The sequence below is a fragment of the Tachyglossus aculeatus genome, chromosome 10 (assembly GCF_015852505.1).
Source record: "Tachyglossus aculeatus isolate mTacAcu1 chromosome 10, mTacAcu1.pri, whole genome shotgun sequence".
NCBI classification, from domain to species: Eukaryota; Metazoa; Chordata; class Mammalia; order Monotremata; family Tachyglossidae; genus Tachyglossus; species Tachyglossus aculeatus.
Window position 1 is genome coordinate 36,209,094 of NC_052075.1, and position 22,584 is coordinate 36,231,677.

General features: G+C 45.4%; 1 protein-coding gene across 6 annotated transcripts in view; it reads left to right on the forward strand.

The window, feature by feature from the left end:
• Nucleotides 1–2,373, forward strand: part of ST7 (suppression of tumorigenicity 7) — a 215,423-nt gene extending 213,050 nt beyond the window's left edge. For all 6 annotated transcript variants that reach the window (XM_038752200.1, XM_038752197.1, XM_038752196.1 and 3 more), the window contains one exon: nt 2,015–2,373. In XM_038752200.1, the coding sequence (XP_038608128.1) occupies nt 2,015–2,110 (96 nt within the window). In that variant the 3' untranslated portion in view covers nt 2,111–2,373. The remainder of the gene's footprint in view (nt 1–2,014) is intronic.
• Nucleotides 2,374–22,584: the final 20,211 nt, after the last annotated feature.

The window sequence follows — 22,584 nt, forward strand, 5'->3', positions numbered from 1 at the left end:
TGTTGCCAAGATAAGGGTCCTCATAGAAATAAGTTATCATTCCAAACTCAGCCCCACCAGAATGTGGGAAGGTCAGTCTCCTGACCTTCTCTGCTTTCAAGTGTCCTGTCTGTGCCCTTCTGTTCTCTGTCCCGTCCCGAGATTGAGCCTTCTGACTTTTGACCGTCTTCTTTAGTTATAGTTCCAAAGCTCTTTGAAGTCAGATATTGATCACAGTGAAATGTCAATTGTTGGATTACAGTGGGGCACCTGGAACTTATTCAGATAAGCTGGGACGTTTTAAATGTTAGCAGTGCACCTTGGGAGACCTGACCTTATTCCAGATAACGGGGTTTCAGGAAGCAAAGCTTTAAAAAAAAGTTATTATTCCAATTGCTTTTCCTTACCGTGAGACCCTGATTCAGTTAGCACGAGTTCTCGTTTAAAACTCAACAGTCTGCCCCCGCCATCCGGACAGAACTTTGCTCATAGACAGAGACCGGCTGTGTCTGCTGTTCTTCATTTGGGCTTAACTTTTCAGATAATGATCTTTCCCCCTGCCCCTAACGAAGGCACTTCGTCTATGAGATAGTGCAGTTCAAGCCTAGTGTGCCGTGCCCTGGCCCGTCATAAATGAGTTTGACCATTTCTCCTACAACCAGGCGACCAGGCCGAAACCCCGGACCCAGGGAAACCCGCACAAGTGTTTCTTCTGACACAGCAGCGTGCTCAGTACAAACAGTCATGCTCCGTCAGAACGCTCCCTAATTCTGTTTGAAACCCCCAGTGCAGGCACACATTCTGGCAAAATGAGGTCTCTTCTTCAGGCTTTGTCAGAATGGCTTTTCATTGGTGGAATTTTCCTGTAGTACAACCCAGTGGCATTGCTAAATCAATTTCTTTCCCAATCTCCCTTCCTTCAACAGCCTTGTGAGCCAGCTTGGTCTTTGACTAGTAATAGATGCTAGATGAGAAAGGGAAGAGATGTCCCTCTCCCTTCAGTGGTTCATAGTTCTTCAGTTACTCGTAATACATTCTCCACCATCACGTGGTCAATTTTCAAGTCATCCTGGTCATCTGGTGGGTTTGCCTTGGAGACTGGGAGTGGGGCAGAAGGTATTGCCTTCAGTTCCAAGCAACTGTGTCATGGTGAGCTTTCTAGAACAATAACATGGCTCGGTGGCCCCCTTTAAATGCAAATATGCCCATAGAGAGTAGATGAGGACTGCATTCCTGGCAGGGCAAAACAGCATATCTTCTGTTCAGGAATGAAGTTGTCCAACAGTTCTCTACCTGTCTCTAAGAAAATCAGATTGGCCTATAAAATAGCCAAGTTCCTGAAGCAGCAGGAACCTGGACTGTCCTGGAAGGTTCCAGTTAAATGTCACGCTTTGTTCCATTGGGTCTCTAGGAGAGAATCGGTTCTTATGCAAAGTAGATTTGATGGGTGAAACCAGCTGGAGAGCAGCCGTTAATGTGTTGTTGTGGCAACCATTTTTTCGGGCACTGGAGGAATGAATCCAGACTGCGCGGACTCCGGGGCAAAGGGATCCCAAAACCATGCAAAACTCATCAGCCCGACTTCCTTTGCTTCAGCTTCCTTTTTCTCCTCAAGCAGGAAGTTAACAAAGTTAGTCCCAGTCCATTGCTCTGGCCTATAAGTTATTAGAAATTCTGTGTACTTGTCTTGTACCTCTTGTGGCTCCGCACCTTAGGAATCAACAGCCAAATGCAGAGGCAGAAGGTGGATCCCAGAGATTCAGTGGTGCTTAGGTGGGAGAGCCAGGATTCTGGGTGGGAATTTGATGAAGGATGTCTTGATCGCCTACTCTTAGCCACTCATCAGCTCTTGAAGCCAAAGTGTCAGAATGCTGGTCTGTTAATAGTTGTGCATTTCCTTTAAATAGCCATCTGAAATTAAATGCCTCCTAAAGATCAGAGTGTCTCAGAGTTTGTCTCTCTCCTCTTACCTTTAGGAATAACCTCCTGACTGTTCTCTCTCTCTCTCTTTCTCTCTCTCCTGGTTCCTTTTCAGTTTCTCAGCACTTTGTTTGCCCCCTTAAATTTTGTGATGGAGAAGGTTGAAAGTATTCTGCCCTCCAGTCTGTGGCACCAGCTGACAAGGATCTGAGACGCCCTCCCCTCCCTGCCTCTGTTTCCACTCTTGACCCGACTGCCAGGATATCTTCGTGCCAACTCCTTGTTGACCGCAAGAAAGCATGATTTTTAAAAAGGGAAGCCGTTCTAAGACTTAAAAAACAAGATTCTTCACGGATTGTCTGTTCTCATATTAAAAACTGTTTTTGTTGTACAAAATACATTGATGTTCAGTTCTATTATATTTTGCCTTCAGAAAAGGAAAAGAACCCCTTAAAAATAAACTTTTGTGTATTGCAGCAACCCAGGTGTTGTTTTTTGAACTAAGATTTCCCATTCCTGATAGTGTTTGGGTCTGTGGACAGCTGTGAGGCTGCCCTTCCTTGCGATTTCAGTGCACGTGCTTATGTCAGTCCCACGTGCTTGTTAAGAAAGCAGTCTGGGTAGTGTGTAGTCTGATTTCAGCCTGGCTGTGCTTCTTACTGCGGGAACTGTGACCAGTCTTGAGCTTGGTCTGGACACAGAATGTCTCCATCTGGCCCTTCCTACATTCCCTGGCCTGCTCAGATGGTGAGCGTCAGCTGAGGGAAGCCATGGGCTACGGTTTTCACCTCGGGTGGTAGAGATCTCACTTGAAATGTGTATGTCATGATCGGTAATACCCGGGACCGAGCCCGGGATGGTGTTCAGATGGATTATCCTAAAGCCCACTTATTTGGGCCGTTTGCAAACTTTGTGAAGAAGAAAAAAGTCTGACTTTTGGACTGCACTGAGCTTCACCTTGCTGGAGTAACGATATCCAATTGGGTCATGGAAATGTGACATGTGTTACTTGGGCTTATTAAGTCGTGAGAGAAGGTGGAGTTCTGCAAATCAGGCAGGTGCGTCTTTGGAAACTTGGTTGGAGTTTCGGGCATTCCGATGAATTAAATTCAAGTTGCAAATGTGCTTGTTTTTGTTGAAATGTTGCCCACCAGGACCCATTTCTGAAGGCCCTCGGAATGGGCTCCTGGGTCTGGATCAGGAACAGTTGACAAGGTAGAGTCGGTGATTCTGGGGATGGAGGGCTGAAGCGACCGTTTAGCAACCAAGACTCCCATTGCAGATGGAACTGGGTTAGACCAGACAGGCAGAGACTGACATGGACCACAGAGCAAATAGGAGCAGCACTCCAAAAGGCAAGAAAAAGTGGATGTTGAAAATGTGGTGTCTCGGTTACAATAACAATAATGATAATAAAAATAATGGCACTTGTTTAGTGCTTACTATGTACCAGGCACTGTTCTAAGTGCTGGGGGAGATACAAGATAATTGGGTTGTACACAGTCCTTGTCCCACATAGGGCTCATAGTCTTAATCCCCATTTTACAGATGAGGGAACTGAGGCTCAGAGAAGTTAAGTGAATTGCCCGAAGCCACACAGCAGACAAGCAGTAGAGCCGGGATTAGAACCCATGACCTTCTAACTCCCAGGCCCGTGCTCTATCCACTAGGCCCTGCTGCTTCTCGCCAGAGTGAGAAGTGAGCGAGTGTGTCAGGGAATTGTGGGCAAACCGGGATGTAGATTATCAAAGTTCTGGAGGATCTAGTAATGGAAAACGAAGTGGGATTGACTGACAGGTTCTCCAAAACACCTCCAGTGGTCTATCCAGCTAGAGGAGATGCTTATTTTATCAACTTTGTTATGCTCGGGAGGTTAGGGACTGAGAGATGGGGTAAAGTTTTTAAGGTCCAGTCCAGTTGGGTCAATTATTCCCTCAATGCTCACTTTACAACCATCCAAAACTCATCTCCCCCTTGTTTTCCCAAGACATTTTGTCTGCCTGCTCAATATTAGGTTCTCTTCCTTTCCCTTAGCACTGTCTGCCAGCACTTGAAAGAAGATTATACCTAGAATGTTGGCGCAAATGTTTTCTATATCCACTGACTCCTGAAACAAGGTAAAATGCCCTTGAACTGCTGCGGGGGCTGTTTAAGTGAGATGTTAGGAAGAATTCCTTGGAGGTGAGAGTTGTTAAATCTCAGAGCAGGTGGCCAAAGGACAATGTGGGATTGGCCCAACAGGAAGGGAAGAGTGCCAGAGGGGGAAGGAAGAGGGTGGAGGGTGAAGACTAAAGCCTCAGATTCAGGCTAAGTCCTGTTTGGAGCTAGGGTGCTACATGAGTTGATCTCCCCAGGAGCTTTCCAGATCTAATTCTCTGTAAAACGGTGGGAATTTTCATCTTGGCAAAACTTGAAATTACACAAGAGCCCACTCCAGGCCACCTGCTTTCTAGTTCCCATCCAAGGATTTTTTTTTTAATCAGTTAGAGGCTGTGTGTTCACGGTTTCGAGTTGCTCATCAGGACCCATCCTGGATAATAGCTCTATGTTGCACTTCAAGGCCTCTGGAGTAGAAGAGAGGCGGTGAGAGATGAGAAACAGAAAAAGTGTGAACTAACTACCCAGTGACATCCATTTAGCCAGTCAAGAAAAGAACCTGTTCTGTTGTATTGAGACCTATATGCATTTGCCATTTCCCTCTGTGCAAACAATGCCTTTTGCAGCACCCAGGCCAAGAAGTTCTTGGAACTAAAGGCAGAAGCGGGGCCCCTAGGAGCTACAATTAGCCATTCCTTTGGAATGGGTATCACTACTAAGTTGATGTTCAGTTACATGTAGAGAGGCAGAGAAGCCTAGTAGAAAGACCACAAGACTGGGAGGCAGAGGACCCAGGCCTGATGGGCGGCTTTGGGCAAGTCACTTTGTCACTTCTCTGGGCCATACTTCCTTGTTTGTAAAATGGGGATGGAATACTTGGTCTCCCTCCTCCTTAGACTGTGAGCCCAACAAGGGCCAGAGACTGTGAAGGATCTGATCATCTTGTATCTACCCCAGTGCTTAGTACTTGGCATACAGTAAGTGTTTAACAATTGCTATGCCAGCTACAAAAAGGGGATAAAATGCCTGCCCTCCCTCCCTCTTTACCTATGAACACAGCCTGGGTCAGGGACTGTTTCTGATCTGATTAGCTCCGTGCTTAGCCTGGCACAGAGTAAGTGCATAATGAGAAATAATCAATCAGTGGTATTTATTGAGCATTTACTGTATGCAGGGCACTGTACCAAGTGCTTGGAGAATATAATGCAGTAGAGTTGGTAGCCATGATCTTTGCCCACAAGGGGGCTTACAGTCTACAGGTGGTGACAGTCATTAAAATAAATTATGGATAGGGGAAATAGTAGAATGTAAGGATATGTATGAAGATGCTGTTGGGCTGGGGTGAGTATCAAAGTGCTTAAGGGATACACAGCCAAGTGCAGAAGCAACACAGAGGGGACGGCAAATGGTGAAATGAAGACTTAGAAACAGCTTCTTGGAGGAGATGTGATTTTAGGAAGGTTTTGATGGTGAGGAGAGTGGTGGTCTGTTGGACGTGAAGGGGGAAGGTGCCCCAGGCCAGAGGAAAAGGACATGGGCAAGGCATAGGCTGCGAAGATAGATGAGGTTGAGGTACAGAGAGTAGGTTTGCTTGAGAGGAGGAAAGTGTGCAGACCGTGACACGTACTCAAAGAAGGGCTTTACAGAGCATTCCTCTTGTCTCCCACTTGATGCCACCCTTCATTTCTGCCCAGTTTTTCTGTGTCAGTAGTCCCCAGACATCCTGGAAAGGCCAAATCTCCCCCAATCATCGGGAATTATGAGGAAAACTGGGCAGCTCTATTACCTAGGTAACTTGGAACACCTGCCTTCCCATCAACCGTCCAGGAAATTCAGACAAAAGGAAGCTGATTGGGCCTGGTTTCCCAGCTAATTGGCACCTTGGTCTTGCTTCGCTTGGGCTGGGGCAAACTGACCAATTGCTGGGCCTCTTCTGGGGCCACCGCAAAGGGGTTGGGGTGGGAGGAGTGTGTGTGTGTGTGTGTGCTTTTAAGAGCCTCTTGTGGATTGGGCCCCATTTGAGGTCAATTACCAAGCAATTTTTTAAAGTTAGTGACTAAAAGCAAGTTCCCTCTCCAGGTAGAATCTCAACTTCAGAAATCGAAAATCTGTTCCTCTGGAACTCCCACATCTCTCACTCAGTATTAATGATATTTACACTGCCCTCGTGTTTTATTTGTAAGAAATCGCTCCCCTGACTGCAGTGTTACATTAAGCATATTACACTGGACTCCAAAGGCAGTTCATATATTACAGCTCTTGGGACTCCTGGGGATAGATTCATGAATTACTCCGGCTTCAGCGGTACAATTTCCCATTAAATATGGACTGCCATGAGCTGAGCCGATGAAGTTGACTATTTCTCCCTCAGCCCCTCCTCCTCTTCTCGTTCCTCTACTGGATTCACCTAACATTTTCCTCTCCCTGGGTGGGAGGTTTGTGCTCTCTGAAGGAGAAGTTTTCCCTGCCCGGGAGCATGGGGAGCGTCTTAAGGAGCGTGCAGAAGGAAAAGGTAGATCCTGTCATGGTTTGAGTCCAGAGCTCCCAGGAGGAGAAAGGGGTTAGGTGATTTCTCAGTGCCTCTTCTAGGCAGGGACTCCCTGAAATTCCTAAGGACACTTAATGGTAGGGACAAAGAGGAAGGGGAAAGTGTACAGATGACTTTGCCCCTTCTCAGCAAACATCCCAACTTGTGCTGCACTCCTCTTGACCTGGGGACGAGACCCCCTTGGACCCTCCCAGGCTACTGTCTCCTTTTATCCCTCCCTCCTTTTATCCCTCTGGTGATTTCAAGACCCACTCCGGACCCACGCCTGGGTCCTGTGAGCCTTCCCCAGACAGAAAGAGGATTTGAAAACTCTCCTTTTTCTGAACTTGGTGACAAAGACCTTGAGCAACGTGAGCCGCAATCCATCCAGAATATACCTTTTCCTCCGTAGCCTGCCCTCTGCTACAGAAGGGTCTTCTGAACATTGGCCTCAGGGAAGCATTTGAGGGCAAAGAGCCTCCGACATCACATTAATGAATAAAGCAGTATCTTACTCTGAGGGTGTTACTGCTGTCACCAGAGAAAGGTGCCGGCTGTCATCAGCATCCAGAGAAGCAGCAGGGCGTAGTGGAGAGAGAGTGGAGTGGGCCTGGGGGTCAGAGGACTTGGGTTCTAATCCTGGCTCTACCAATTGCCTGCTGCATGACCTTGATCAAGTCCACTTCTCCATGCCTTAGTTTTCTCATCTGTAAAATGGGGATTCAATACCTCTTCCCTTTTGACTGTGAGCTCCATGAAGGCTTTTTATGTTATATATGTGGAGTGCTTACTATGTGCCAGACACTGTATTTAGCACTAGGGTAGATACAAGATAATCAGGTTAGACTCAGTCCATGCTCCACATGGGGATCACAGTATTAATCCTCATTTTACAGGTGAAATAACTGAGGCACAGGGAAGTTGTGACTTGCCCAAAGTTACACAACAAACAAGTTGTGGAGCCAGGATTAGAACCCAAGTGCTTGTAATAATAATAATAATAATAATAATAATAATAATAATAATGGTGGTGGTATTTGTTAAGTGCTTACTATGTACAAAGCACTGTTCTAAGCACTGGGGAGATACAAGGTGATCAGGTTGTCCCACTTAGGGCTCACAGTCTTAAGCCCCATTTTACAGATGAGGTAACTGAGGCACAGAGAAGTTAAGTAGCTTGCCCAAGGTCACATAGCTGACAAGTGGTGGAGCTGGGATTCGAACCCATGACCTCTGACTCCCAAGCCTGCGCTCTTTCCACTGAGCCATGCTGCTTCTACCACTTAGTAAAGGACTTGCAACATGGTAATTGCCTAACAAATACCAATATAATCATCATCATGACAATAAATATTTATTTATTTATTTATTTTACTTGTACATATCTATTCTATTTATTTTATTTTGTTAGTATGTTTGGTTTTGTTCTCTGTCTCCCCCTTTTAGACTGTGAACCCACTGTTGGGTAGGGACTGTCTCTATATGTTGCCAACTTGTACTTCCCAAGCGCTTAATACAGTGCTCTGCACACAGTAAGCGCTCAATAAATATGATTGATTGATCATCATCACCATCATCATCATTGGTGTAGTCCCAATTCTGGATTGTTTTTCAGTAACCCAGAGTTGGTACATAGCTCTTTCCAGAATTCTTCACTCTTGTAGGTTGGTCATGCAAATTAGGACAGTCCCACGGCCTCACATCCCCCGGAACTGAAAGAAATTAAATTGGGCCTGAAAGAAACAGGACTACACCAATGATGATGATGGCATCTCAGTGCCTAGGAAGAAACTTAGATGCCCTCCCAGGGAGCACCAAGACCACTTTCTACAAGAATGGCCAGAAAATTAATCTTAACTAAAAGGCATTTTAGTAGTAGTTGTAGCAATAGCACTTATTAAGTACCTACTGTGTGCAAACCACTAGGTGCTGGAAGCAGTTACAGAGGATAGAATTAGAATGATCTCATTTTCCTTGGGTTTGGTATCATTTTGCCCGCAGGAAATGCCTTTTGGTTAAGATTGATCTGGTTTTCTTTTAAATCTTCTGGTCATTCTTGTAGAAAGCAGTCTTGGTGCTCACTGGGAAGGAATCTAAGTTTTCTCCTAGGCACTGATGACAGTCGACTTACAGGCATCCAAAGACCTGCTGACACCCGGCAGCTGTTTCAGGTTAAGATTCGCCAACTTTCTATTTAAATACTAATGGAATGGAACACATTAGTTCAATCCTTTAGTCCTTTGAAATGGACATTTTGCCTGTGTTTATCTTCTGCCATGGTCCAAAGGAGAAATCATGGTAGGAAGAATAATTGGCAGAAAGACAAGATGAAAGAAATTCAGTATCTCATCAACATTCTCGACTTGTTGTGTGTCTTCAGAAGATCCAGATCCTCTACGATCCTCCTAAGAACCAATGTGCACGTTAATGTTTAGAAGACTGATCAAAGACAACTATTCATGCCCAGGGGAAGAATTTTGAGAATCTTCTCAGTTGTGTCTCGACTACTGAAAGCCATATCATTATTGGAGAAGCAGCATGGCATATTGGATAGAGCACAGGCTTGGGAGTCAGAATGTCATGGGTTCTAATCCCAGCTCAGCCACTTGTCTGCTGTGTGACCTCGGGCAAATCACTTTACTTCTTTGTGCCTCAGTTACCTCATCTGGAAAATGGGATCGAAACTATGAGCCCCACACGGGCAAGGGACTGTGTCCAACCCGACTTGCTTGTGTCCACCCCAGCACTTAGTACAGTGCCATGCATATAGTAAGTGTTTAACAGTTATTATTATTATCATTATTGTATTTGTTAAGCACTTACTATGAGTCAAGCACTGCTCTAAACACTGGGATAGATATAAAGTTGGACAGAGTCCCTGTCCCTCACGGGGCTCTCAGCCTAAATATGAGGGAGAATGGGCATCGGATCTCCATTATACAGTTGAGGAAACTGGGTCACAGAGAAGTTAAGTGACTTGTTCAGGGTCACACAGCAGGTAACTGGCAGAACTGGGGTTAGAACCCAGATCCTCTAACTCCCAGCCCATGCTTTCCACTAGGCCACAGTGCTTCATAACACCCAGTGAGAGATGATCTGAGAAGACTTCAGTTCTCAAAGAAATGAGAGACCTATCGAAACCAGGCATCCAAGGGAAGTAGAATCCTCAATTCTTAAACAAGGAGGAAAGAATTTTTGCTCTGCCATAAACAAATATCAGTGAATATTTGGGTTGCTGCAGAAGTCACAATATTTAAAAAAAGGAGTTAGTTCTGACCAGGAACTCTAGTGGTGTCACTTCACCCTCTACCATGAGAAAAATCATTGCAAGAACCTTCCTGAATCAACTTCTCCACTTATTACCTTAGTCAAGAGCTTAGTACAGTGCTCTACATGCAGTAAACATGTAATAAATACAATTGGTGTTTATGATTATGTGCAAGACTTAATGGAAAGCCTCTTCATGATCAGACCCCAACTTTGTTCATTCCAATTCCTGGTTACCTGCTGGAGGAGGTAGAATATTTCTGAAACCCAGACAATCAGCATGGCCTCACATTGGAAGTACCATCCTCAGACCCCTTAGACTTAGGCAGGGAATGTGTCTACCAACTCTGTGATATTGTACTTTCCCAAGTGCTTAACTTCTCTGTGTAAAATGGAGATTTAATAACTGTTATCCCTCCTACTTAGATTGTTAGCCCCAAATGGGACAGGGACTGTATCCAGCCTGATTAACTTGTACCTACCCCAGCACTTAGAACAGTGCTTGACACATAGTGAGTGCTTAACAAATACCACAAAAAAAGAACTTTGAGTCTAGCTAACCTTTCAAGCTCATTGTTTAGTGGTAGCGGTATTATTTAGTAAGTACTTACTGTGGGCAGAGCACTATTCGGGCCCTGGGTGACTGTGCCAAGGTTTAAGGATTGGGAGAGGCATGGAAACACATCCAAATCAATCAGTGGTATTTATTGAGTGCTTACTGTGTGTGAAGTATCGCATTAAGAGCTTAAGGCAGCAAGCACTTGCCTATTTGGGTTTCTGTGATCATTATTCCCTAGTGGTTGCTGAACGGAAATTTAAACATCAGAAGACTCACTTTCTCAGACATCAGGTAGGTGTCGTGTAATGGTCCTTCTGGAAGAGAGACATTAATTTGTGAAAAGCAAGAGGTCGCAAAGGTAAGTGATGTGAAATTTATCCATTCAAACCATGGATTCTATTCCTGCAGTAACGATGTAGCTAGCAGGGGTCCAGCCTTATACACCCATATGTCCAGGACAATGAACTATGAATGGCAGACTGGTAGAAAAATGAGAATCTGATTTCTTTTATTCTCTTTGCAGGTCAAACTATGTAACTTGAGGTGGTCTGGTCAAACGTGGTCAGGGGCTGGGCAGTCTGCCAAGCAGTTGTCATAACTTCAGAATCACAACTTCTTAGCCTGATCAATTAATCAGTCATATTTATTGAGCGCTTACCAGGTGCATAGCACTGTACCTTAGTACAGTGGGAGAGTACGATATGTCAGAGTCTGTAGATGTGTTCTCTGCTCACAGTGAGCATACAGTCTAGATGGGGAGACAGACAATATAAATGTCTAAATTCTGGATAAGTGCTGTTAGGTTGAGGGAGGGATGAATAAAGGGCACAAATCCAAGTGCCAGGGTGACCACACAAACAGAGAGGGGGAAGAGGAACTAAGGGCTTTTTGGGGGGAAGGCTCTTGGAGGAGATGTGATTTTAATAATGCTTTGAAGGCAGAAGGAGTGATTGTCTGGTAGGAAGGTAGGAAGGGGAAAGTTCTTGAAACTCCCTCCAGGGTCCTTCATATTTTTGAAAGTGCAGTGACCAGTTTAAGACACAGCCCAGTAACCTGGATCAGATTGGTCACAGACTAGAGAAGGATTAAGGGAGGTGAGGTAGGAGGGGCAAGGCGATTGAGTGCTTTAAAGCCAATGGTATGGAGTTTCTGCTTGATATGGAGGTGGTGAGCAGCCACTGGAGGTTCTTGAGGTGTGGGAAAACATGGCCTGAACATGTACTAATGAAACTGACTTCTCCAGTGTGTCATGGTGGTGAAAGGTGAAATGGCTGCTTCTCTGTCCCAGGGGGATATTGGTCTCCTTAGATCACCAAGTGAACACTTTCCCAGAGGGACTGAGGAATTGGTGCTGCTGAAAGAAGTTCAAGACTGGATGACCAGGGCTCCAGAGGAGACCGAAGGTCAGTAGCTGCTGTATCTGGGAGAGTTGTGTGGTAACTGACTAAACTTTGAGGTTCACTTGAGCACTGTTGACTCTGCCAAATTTTCTTGGATTGGGTAAAGATGGAATGGGCTCCATTGGCATTTGGTTCCTGTTGGCCATTGATCTTTTTCTCTAGTATAAAACACCTGTGCTTCATTGGTGCTGATCAAAAAATGAGAATCTGCTTAGAAGCTCAGCCCATCATGGACTGAGGTTCCTCAGGGAAAAAAGTAATATCTGCGGAAATTAGCACCAAGCACAGCAAAGGGGGAATTTTAAGTGATCACCTGATATGAAAGGGACTGACTGATGGACAGGTATTTATTCTCTCCCAAGCACTTAGCACAGTGCTCTGCACCCAGTAAGCACTAAAAATACAATTGATTGATTTCCATGCTCAAGTGGGTAAAACCTCTCTGGCAATAGCATCTTTGTCAGTTTGGAGGATTCAAGTATGTGTGTTTACACTCTTTTTTACTGCCCAGGCAGAAGCTTGGGTAGAGCTGTCTGCTTTTGGCACATTCCATTATTATGGATTTTCTTCAAAATATTGGGGTAAAAAGACTCAGGAATATTGTTTGAAAACAATAAACTGAATCCTCGTAGCCTCCACTTGCCCCTTAAAAGTTCGTATCCCAATCAATCAATCAATTGTATTTATTGAGCCCTTACTGTGCACAGAGCACTGTGTTAAGCGCTTGGGAGAGTACAATGCAACAATCTGACTCGCCCCCTGCCCACAGTGAGCTTACAGTCCCATTACAGGATTTTTCACTTTTAATCCAGCCAAAGGGATGAGCTTGTTTTGGGGGCAGCTCCACAAATTGCCTAGTTGCTACTAAGCAGAGCATCACATTCGTGGCATGGTACCACTTATCAGCTGTATGTGCCACCTGATTGTCAGCATGATTGACAGCTAGTACTGTGGGGTGCAGGTAGATCCTTCCTTTCCACCCCAGCTCCTGGTATCTTGAAGTCACCTGGTATAGTAGAGGGATAGGAAGGAAAAGTTTAAGGGACCAGCCAAAGCTTGAGTTGTTTTCTGCCAGTCACGTCAAGTTGGTGACATCAAGGTCTCTGGGGTTAGCTTGGAGGCAGGCTGATGTGCATCTTCCTAATGTAATAATAATGATAATTGTCAAATTTGTTAAGCACTTACTATGTGCCAGGTGCTGCATGAAGCACTGGGTGGATACGAGTCAATCAGGTTGAACACAGTCCCTGTCCTACACAGGACTCATAGTCTTAATCCCCATTTTCCTGATGAGGCAACTGAGGCACAGAGAAATGAAGTGACTTGTCCAAATCACACAGCAGATGAGTGAGAGAACCAGGATTAGAACCCAGGTCCTCTGACTCTCAAGCCCATGCTCTTTCCACTCTGCCATGCTGCTCCTCTGAGGAGTGAGGATCACTGCCTGGAGATTCTTGAATTTCCAGCAGTGGCCATGGCATCGAGGGCGGGGGACATTTAGGCCAGTAAATTTTCCATAACAACAGGAATGAGCCCCTGGTATTGTGGGGAAGGGGAAGTGTGTGACTTTCTGTAGTTTGTTTCCAGTTCTCAGGGGTTTTCCCCACATAGCTGCTGGCCCACAGGGAAAACCCCTGAAGGAAACTAGCCTTCAATCAGGAGAAAATCCTGAGAATTAATTTAGGATTCAAAAAGTCTTCCCTTTCACCTCCATCTCTCCTGTCCTCTCCTCATGCCCCCCACTGATACTCCTCTCTGTGATCCAGGGATGATGGTGAGCAGGACTCTGCTCTGTGCTGGACGGTCAATCATAGCCTGGTTGTGTCTTTTCAGTGCAGGGTTTTTTATGCTTTAGAGAAGCAGCGTGGCTCAGTGGAAAGAGCACGGGCTTGGGAGTCAGAGGGCATGGGTGCTAATCTCTGCTCTGCCACTTATCGGCTGTGTGACTTTGGGCAAGTCACTTAACTTCTCTGTGCCTGTTGCCTCATCTGTAAAATGGGAATTAAGACTGTGAGTTCCATGTGAGACAACCTGATCACCTTGTACCCCCCAATGCTTAGAACAGTGCTTTGCACTTAGTCAGTGCTTAACAAATAACATTATTATTATGATGGTATTTATTAAGCCCTTACTGAGTGTTGTACTAAGTGCTGGGGTGGAGACAAGCTAATCAGGTTGGACACAGTCCTTGTCCCACGTAATAATGATAATAATAATTCTGGTATTTGTTAAGCACTTGTAAGTGCCAGACACTATACTAAGTGCTGGGGGAGATACAAACAAATTGGGTCGGATGCACTCCCTGTCCCAGGTAGGGCTCACAGTCTCAATCCCCATTTTACAGAGGCGGTAACTGAGGCGCAGAGAAGTTAAGTGATTTGCCCAAGTGCACACAGCAAACATGTAATGGATCTGGGATTAGAACTCATGACTTTTTGACTCCCATGCCCACACTGTATCCACTACATCATGCTGCTTTCCATGGGGATCGGTCTTAATCCCCATTTTACAGACGAGATAACTGAAGCACAGACAAGTTAAATGACTCACCCAAGGTCACACAGCAGACACGTGACTGAGGCAGCATTAGAACCCAGGTCCTTGTGACTCTCAGTCCTGTGCCCTATTCACTAGGCCACGCCGCTTCTCAGATTTTAGGTTTCCTCATCCCAAGTGTCATTTGGCCCTTCCGACTAGAAACTATGTCTTTCCCTAGGCAGTTTGCAACTGATTTATTTGAAGTCACAGCTTGTTCGGGGAACTATTCAACTATTGCATCTGGAAATATGCAAAAATATTTGCCTTTCTGTCTCCCATCAAAAGAACCCTGGCGAGTGCCAGAAGTAACAATTATAATAGCCTTTTACATTTTCGGAATGTCACCAGTGATCGCCGCACCCTGCAAATAGAAAGGGAAACAAACCACGGCCCTTGGCTAGAACGGGCAGCCGGAGCACCGCAAGCAAGGCCGAGCAGACACATTAAACAACAGAACGTTTTAACAAATACCACAGTCCAGCTGGCTCCATGGAAAACTTCTCTCCACAGCGGATAAAGTAGACTTGCCCTCGGCCAATTTTCCCCCATGTTTCGCGGCCTTATGGAATTTGGAATTCTCCAAGGTAGCTCAAATCCGATCCTGCAGCATGACCCGTCCTGAAGCGTGTTGCGGAGGTGCTGTGTAGTCCTGAGGAGTGACAACTGGGTGTTTTTTGTTTTTTTTGTTGGGTTTTTTTGTAAAATGCTCTCTGGGGCATAGAGGCGTTCCACTGCCTGTCAATTAGAGAGATTCAAAAACAAGTCGGAGCATATCAAGCTCAAACTCCCATCCTTCCCAACGCTCTGCTGTGGAGATAAATATTATCGTCCCTTTGTTAGTTACAAACAAACTTTAACAAGTGTTCCATTTGAAGATTTTCAAGAGCCAACGGCCCTCCCAACCATCAACGAGGAGGCCGCCCAATTGACTGAATCAGAATATGCCTAACTTGTCCTCTCGTAGCCCTCATTCTCGTCCGTGAATTGATTCCCAACGCCCTTTGAACCAGCTGATATTTCTAGCTTCTTCTCTTTCCGTGATGTTCACCGCCTGCTGGGTGAAGAGACCTGGAAGACCCAGCTCCTTACCTATATACCTCTGGGAGAAGGGACCCAGAATGGAAAAAGAAATCATCCATAGGGGGACCTAGAAAACTTTGGATTGTAACCTCCTCAAGGGCAAGAATCTCTTTTAGTCTTCCAAGAACCTCCAAGCCCTTAGTGCTGAGTGCACCAAAAAAGTGCCTAGTGGAAAGAGCACCAGACGAGGAGTCAGAGGATCTAATCCGGGCTCTGCTACTAGCCTGCCGTGTGACCTTGAGTGAGTCACTTAACCTCTCTGTGCCTCAGTTTCCTTACCTATAAAATGGGGATGATACCTGTTCTCTCAGACTGTGAGCCTCATGCAGGGCAGGGCTTGTGTTTAACCTGATTAACTTGTATCTACCCCAGGGCTTAGTACAGTGCTTGATACAAAGTAAGTGCTGAACTAATACCAAATAAAATACATCGACTGACATAGGAAGGCCTGATTTGCCTCAACTCATAAAGGAGTAGTCAATTATCCAAAGGAAACAAATCATCAAAAAGTTGATCCTAGTTAAACCAGGCCTCAGTTGATTTCCCTAAGACGTTTGAGCCCCAGTAAGCAGTAAGCTCATTATGAGCAGGAAATGTGTCTGTTATATTGTTATATTATACTCTCCCAAGTGCTTAGTACAGTACTCTGCCACAGTAAGTGCTCAATAAATACAATGGACTGACTGATTGACTTAAGTACAAGCTGAAGGGCCCCGAGGTACATTAGTGGTGCAGCCATTGCCAGTGGAAATTGTGGTCAAAGTCGGGGATCGTGTCCATATTATCTTCCCAGGAAGGAACAGTAGGTCTTCTGTGGGCCATCTGTCTTTCCCTGCCAATGTCCACCTGGGATCTAGTGAGAGTCTGCACAGAACGAACCTTTGATTGACACACTTTCATGGCATCTCCCAAAGGCTGCTAAAGGGATCTGCCTTGTTACCCAGAAAGGAGAGGGAGTGGGGGTAAGACACGGCTTGGTTGGGGAAGGCCTCTTGGAGGAGTTGCGATTTTAATAAGGCTTTGAAGGAGGGAAGAGTGGTGGACTGGTGTATTTGGAAGGGGAGGGAGTTCTAGCCTAGGGGAAGGATGCAGGAAAAGGATCAGAGGTAAAATAGGTGAAATTGAGGTACAATGAGTAGGTTGGCATTTGAAGAGCAAAGTGTGTGGGCTAGATTGTAGTAGGAGATCAATGAGATAAGGTCGGAGGGAGCAAGGTGATTAAGTGCTTTTAAGTCAGTGGTAAGGAGTTTCTGTTTGATACAGACTTATCTGCGTAATGGAAAAGATGGGGGTGAAGAGGGTTTGGGTGGGAAGATGAGGAGTTGTGTTTTGGACATGTCTAATTTTTGGGGTGGTTTTTTCTTTGGTATGTTTGTTTTTTAATGGTATTTGTTAGATACTTCTATGTGCCGGGCACTGTTCTAAGCACTGGGATAGACACAAGCAAATCAGGTTGGACAGTCCCTGACCCACATGGGGCTCACACTCTTAATCCTCATTTTACAGATGAGGTAACTGAGGCACAGAGAATGTAAGCGACTTGCCCAAAATCGCACAACGGACAAGTGGCAGAGCCAGGATTAGAACCCAGGTCCTTTGCCACCCAGGCCCATGCTTTTACCACTAGCCCCCGCTGCTTCTCACAACGTGTGAGGTGTCAGTGGGATATCCAGGTACAGATCCCCTGAAGGCAGGAGGAACTGAGAGACTGCAGAAAAGGACAGAGGTCAGGGCTGGAGAGTTAAATTTGTGAATCATCTGTATAAAAATGATAGCTGAAGCTATGGGAGTGGATGAATTCTTCAAGGGAGTGGGTGTGATTGGAGAATTGAAGGGAATCCAGAAGTTAGCCCCCACTATCAGAGGATGGGAGAAAGAGATACCTTGAAGGAGCAGTCATAGAGATAGTAGAACCAGAGGAGGACAGTGTCAGTGAAGCCAAGATGGGATAAAGTGTCAAGGAGCAGGGTCTGGTCCACTGGGTCAAAGGCAGTCGAGAAATCTAAGATTAGGATGGAGTTAAGGCTGTCAGATATGGCAAGAAGAAGGACATTAGTGATCTATGAGAGGGCAGTTTCCAGGGACTGAAGGGAGTGGAAACCAGAGGAAGGGATTAAGGAGAGAATTAGAGGACAGGAAGTGGAGATGATGAGTGTAGTAGGAAGCCCACTCCAGGAGTTTGGAGAGGACACATTTGGTTCAATATTATGTCTAGCTTTGTCCCTGACCATCCTCCTTTCTCTCCAGGAAGCCCCCACTTCGTGATTAAATTTCCTCTCTTGTTCATACCTTTCATTTCATGCTCTTCCTCAACCCTCTAAATTTTTTGCAGTCCTCATGCTTTACCTCCCATTTGGGGGAGTCAGTAGGCAGTATCTATGGTCGTCCTTTGGAATTGAAGGTGCCATTTCTGAAATAGACCCGGGGGAGTCTGGGTGGCTGAGACTGTGAGCCCACTGTTGGGTAGGGACTGTCTCTATATGTTGCCAACTTGTACTTCCCAAGCGCTTAGTACAGTGCTCTGCACACAGTAAGCGCTCAATGCAATTGATTGATTGATTGAAAAGACTTTTGTGGGGCTGACAGCCTATACCACACCCTCCTCACACCCCAACACTGATGCCTGTGGTGGTGACACATTGGCTGACTGAAGTGGCTCATACTATTTTGCCTTCAAGACTCTAAGCTCCCCCCTAGACTATAAACTCACTGTGGGCAGGGAATGTGTCTTTTATATTGTTATACTGTACTCTCCCAAGCACTTAGTGAGATAAGGTCGGAGGGAGCAAGGTGATTAAGTGTTTTTAGATCAGTGGTAAGGAGTTTCTGTTTGATACAGGCTTATCTGAGTAATGGAAAAGATGGGGGAGAAGAGGGTTTGGGTGGGAAGATGAGGAGTTATGTTTTGGACTAAGCTCTGCACACAGTAAGTGCTCAGTAAGTACACACAGACTGACTGACTGCAACTTACAATGCTTGCAAAGTTTCTACTCCTAAAGAGCTATGCCTTCTTGGACATCAGCCCACTGGATGGGTTTGCATGCTGGAGTTGTCTCCCAGCATTCTATTGCCATGTTGCATCGTCTGAGGCAGTGCACACTACTGCAGACTGAACACCATCCTACGTCCTCCTCCAACCCTTTCTCTGCTTGCCAGGCAGCAGCTACCTGGGAATCCTAGAGTCACCAACTCGACTTGACAAATGTTCTTCCCGGGAAAACCATTCAAGTAAGCGTAGTTTCAGTGCTAGCAACCTCACTTGTTTGTCGGTGAGTCTGTCTTGTTCTTTGATGTTGAGTATGACACAAAGGGGGATGATGAAAGAACTGTTCAAAAATCCAGTTGAGGTATTTGGGGGCTGGTGAGAGAGGGGGTTCTTGTTTCAGAATCATAAGAACCATTGAACAGCATTACATCTGGGTAGGCCTCTGGTTTAATCTGAAGCTTGATACTATGTCTTCACACCACTCTGGTGATATATGAGTGCTTGTTGTAGTCCTCTGCACACAATAGACACAATAGATGTCATGGAATGAATGATAGTCTCGCACGTATGCTGGGATTCTAGATTTGTCTTTGTACTTCCTTGTCTATTAGTGCATTAGCGGACCATGAAGTAGCGAGATAACAATTCTGTGATGGCATTCTCTTCTATAAGAAACAGAAAGAAGCAGAAGAAGGAAATATTGAAGAAAACTGTATTGTCTTTAAATCCTTTCCCTTTGGGAGCAGCCCAAGAGGGTGAGAGAGCAGAATTTGGCCCCAGGTTTCCCTAATGACTCCCACTACTACTGAGAACGTTTTCCACCACAAAAGTGTAGGGTATAGATCATGTACCCTCTTCAGGCGAGCCAAACAAGGTTCATTTGACCTGGACTTATTTAGCATACAAGCTCAGGGAAAGTTGCCAGCTTTATCCAATTTTCTGCAGAGAAGCTTGCCTGGAATAGAGCAACAAAAGTAGCATTCTTTTCTATGGATGCTATTTTATAATCCTATCCTGGAAGGGACCCAAATGAACTGTGAAAATTTTCAGATAACTAAAGAATGATGATAGAGGTAGTTGGATAGCTTTTGCTGTGCATACAGACTGTGGATGATAGAGGTCATGAATGAGGTGGCTTGGGGACATGGGATGTGGATTTTATTAATAACACGGCCTGCATGTCCCAGGACTGTTGGTGAACCGAGTAATGACTGTGGAACTATTTCCCATGAATTCAGTTGTGTAAAGAGGAACATCTTCCAACTTAACCATGTATCTGTCCTTGATGATTCTGAGGATGTGGGATTTCATTCCTTTGTGGTGGTTTAGTCAAAACAATGGGATAATCCAGGAAATTTCCCTTGAAGCTCTGTTTTTATTGTTTGGTTGGTTTTTTAATGTTTTGTTTTACGGTATTTGTTATGCACTTACTATGTGTCAAGCACTGTTCTAAGTACTGGCTTACATAAAAGTTTATCAGGTTGGACACAGTCCCTGTCCCATTTGGACTCACAGTCTAAGGATGGTATTTACTAAGGATAATAATAATGATGATGATGACGGTATTTGTTAAGCACTTACTTGTGTTCCAGGCACTGTACTAAGCGCTGGAGTAGATACAAGCAAATCAGGTTGGACACAGTCCCGTTCCCACATGGGGCTCACAGTCTCAAATCCCCATTTTACAGATGAGGTAACTGAGGCCCAGTGAGGTGAAGTGACTTGCTCAAGCTCACACAGCGGACAAGTGGCAGAGCCGGGACTAGAACCCAGGTCCTCTGACTCCTAGGCCTGTGCTCTTTCTGGTATTTATGATATTTGTTAAGCGTTTACTATATATTAAGCACTGGGGTTGATACAAACATATCGGTTTGGATACAGTCCATACCCCACATGGGGCTCACAGGACATTTTAAAATTAAATGAAAGAAAAATCTTTATTGTTGATCCTGAGGGATTGGAGGTATCTAAACATCATCAAGAACAATCAATGGCATTTACTGAGAGCTTATTGTGTGTGGAGCACTGTAATGAATACTTGGGAGAATTCAAAAGAGTTAGAGGACCCAATCCCTGCCTCCAAGGGTCTTACAGTCTAGTCTAGAGGGAACCTGCAATGTCCCAATCGCCTTGATACAGCTGACATCTAGGACCTTCAAATTGATTTCCTGTCCCAGAGGTAGGTTGCAACTGATCATCATCTCATGCTGCTTCATAGTCCAAAATCAGGAAAGCACTTTCCAGGCTGAATTAGGATGACTTCATTTTTTCAGAATTACCTCCATGACATCCACGAGCTCGCAATACCCAAGTTTTCTCACAAATGAAAAGCACTATCCGGTGCTTTTTTTCATCCTGAATACATGCAAGCCTAGATCTGTTTCACCTCCTCTTGGGCGAGGTTTGAGTGGCCCACTGACTTGTGTAAAAAGGAGCGGTGTGGCCTAGTGGATAGAGCATGGACCTGGGACTTAGAAACACCTGGGTTCTAATCCTGACCCCGCCACTTGTTTGCCGTGTAACCTTGGGCACATCACTTAAATGATCTGTGCCTCAGTTACCTCATTTGTAAAATGGGGATTAAGACTGGGGGCCCCACAGGGATAGGGACTGTGTCCTACTTGATTCCCTTTTGTCTACCCCAGCACTGAGTTCAGTGTCTGGCACATAGTAAGCACTTAATAAATGCCATAAAAAAGTGAGCCTTTCCCCCCTTCTCTCTCAACAGACTAGCACTTCCCTCTTTCTACTCATGTCAAGAGTAGTGATGGTGGTAAGACCAGATGGGAAACTCTGTGTGGTGCAAACCATCAGGCATTGCCGTTTGTAAGTTCCCGGTGGCTTCTCTGCTCTTCGCTTCTGGGGAGGAAGCGCTGCCAGTGGGCCTCGGTCCACTTAATTCTTTAACCTGTTGCAAATGAGGCCACGGTCACCGGGATCCTCACCACACAGTGAAAAATGGAGGAAAAAAGGTCTCAGGAAGACCTTCAAGGCCAAGCGTTATCACCAAAAGCTCTGAGAACTTCAGAACGGATCAGGTTGGCTGAATATGGAAAGCTTGTCAGAAGACCTGGGTTCTAATCCTGGCTCTGACAATTTCTTGCTGGGTGATCTTGGGCAAGCCTCTTAACTTCTTTGTACCTCAGCTCCCTCACCTGTAAAATGGGAATTAATTACCCATCCTGCCTCCTACTTAAACTGTTCTCCATGTGAGACAGGGACTGCATCCAACCTAATTTACTTGTACCTACCCCAGTGCTTAGAACAGTATTTGACACACAGTGAGTGTTTAACAAATACCAAAAAAAACCCCCAAAAAGCAAGGAGGACTGGAAAACTTCTACCACATCTGCTTGTGTCCTGCCTTAGTGCGCATCAGGCAGAAACTCCTCACCCTGGGCTTCAAGGCTGTCCATCACCTCGCCCCCTCCTACCTCACCTCCCTTCTCTCCTTCTACTGCCCAGCCTGCACCCTCCGCTCCTCCACCACTAATCTCCTCACTGTACCTCGCTCTCGCCTGTCCCGCCATCGACCCCCGGCCCACATCATCCCCCGGGCCTGGAATGCCCTCCCTCTGCCCATCCGCCAAGCTAGCTCTCTTCCTCCCTTCAAGGCCCTGCTGAGAGCTCACCTCCTCCAGGAGGCCTTCCCAGACTGAGCCCCTTCTTTCCTCTCCCCCTCGTCCCCCTCTCCATCCCCCCATCTTACCTCCTTCCCTTCCCCACAGCACCTGTATATATGTATATATGGTTGTACATATTTATTACTCTATTTATTTATTTATTTATTTATTTTACTTGTACATTTCTATCCTACTTATTTTATTTTGTTGGTATGTTTGGTTCTGTTCTCTGTCTCCCCCTTTTAGACTGTGAGCCCACTGTTGGGTAGGGACTGTCTCTATGTGATGCCGATTTGTACTTCCCAAGCGCTTAGTACAGTGCTTTGCACATAGTAAGCGCTCAATAAATACGATTGATTGATTGATTGATTGATTAGTGCTTTCTCATGCAATACTTAGAATTTGGGAAGCATTTTCACATTTTCCAACTGTCACATTGCTTCATGCAAGAAAGGCAGGTATCATATTTGTTCATTCAATTGTATTTGTTGAGCGATTACTGTGTGCAGAGAACTGTGCTAAGTGCTTGGGAAAGTACAAATCCATTCTGCAGATGAGAAAAGTGAGGCACTTGCAGGACCATGCAGAGCTGGGCCTAGAACGTAGGT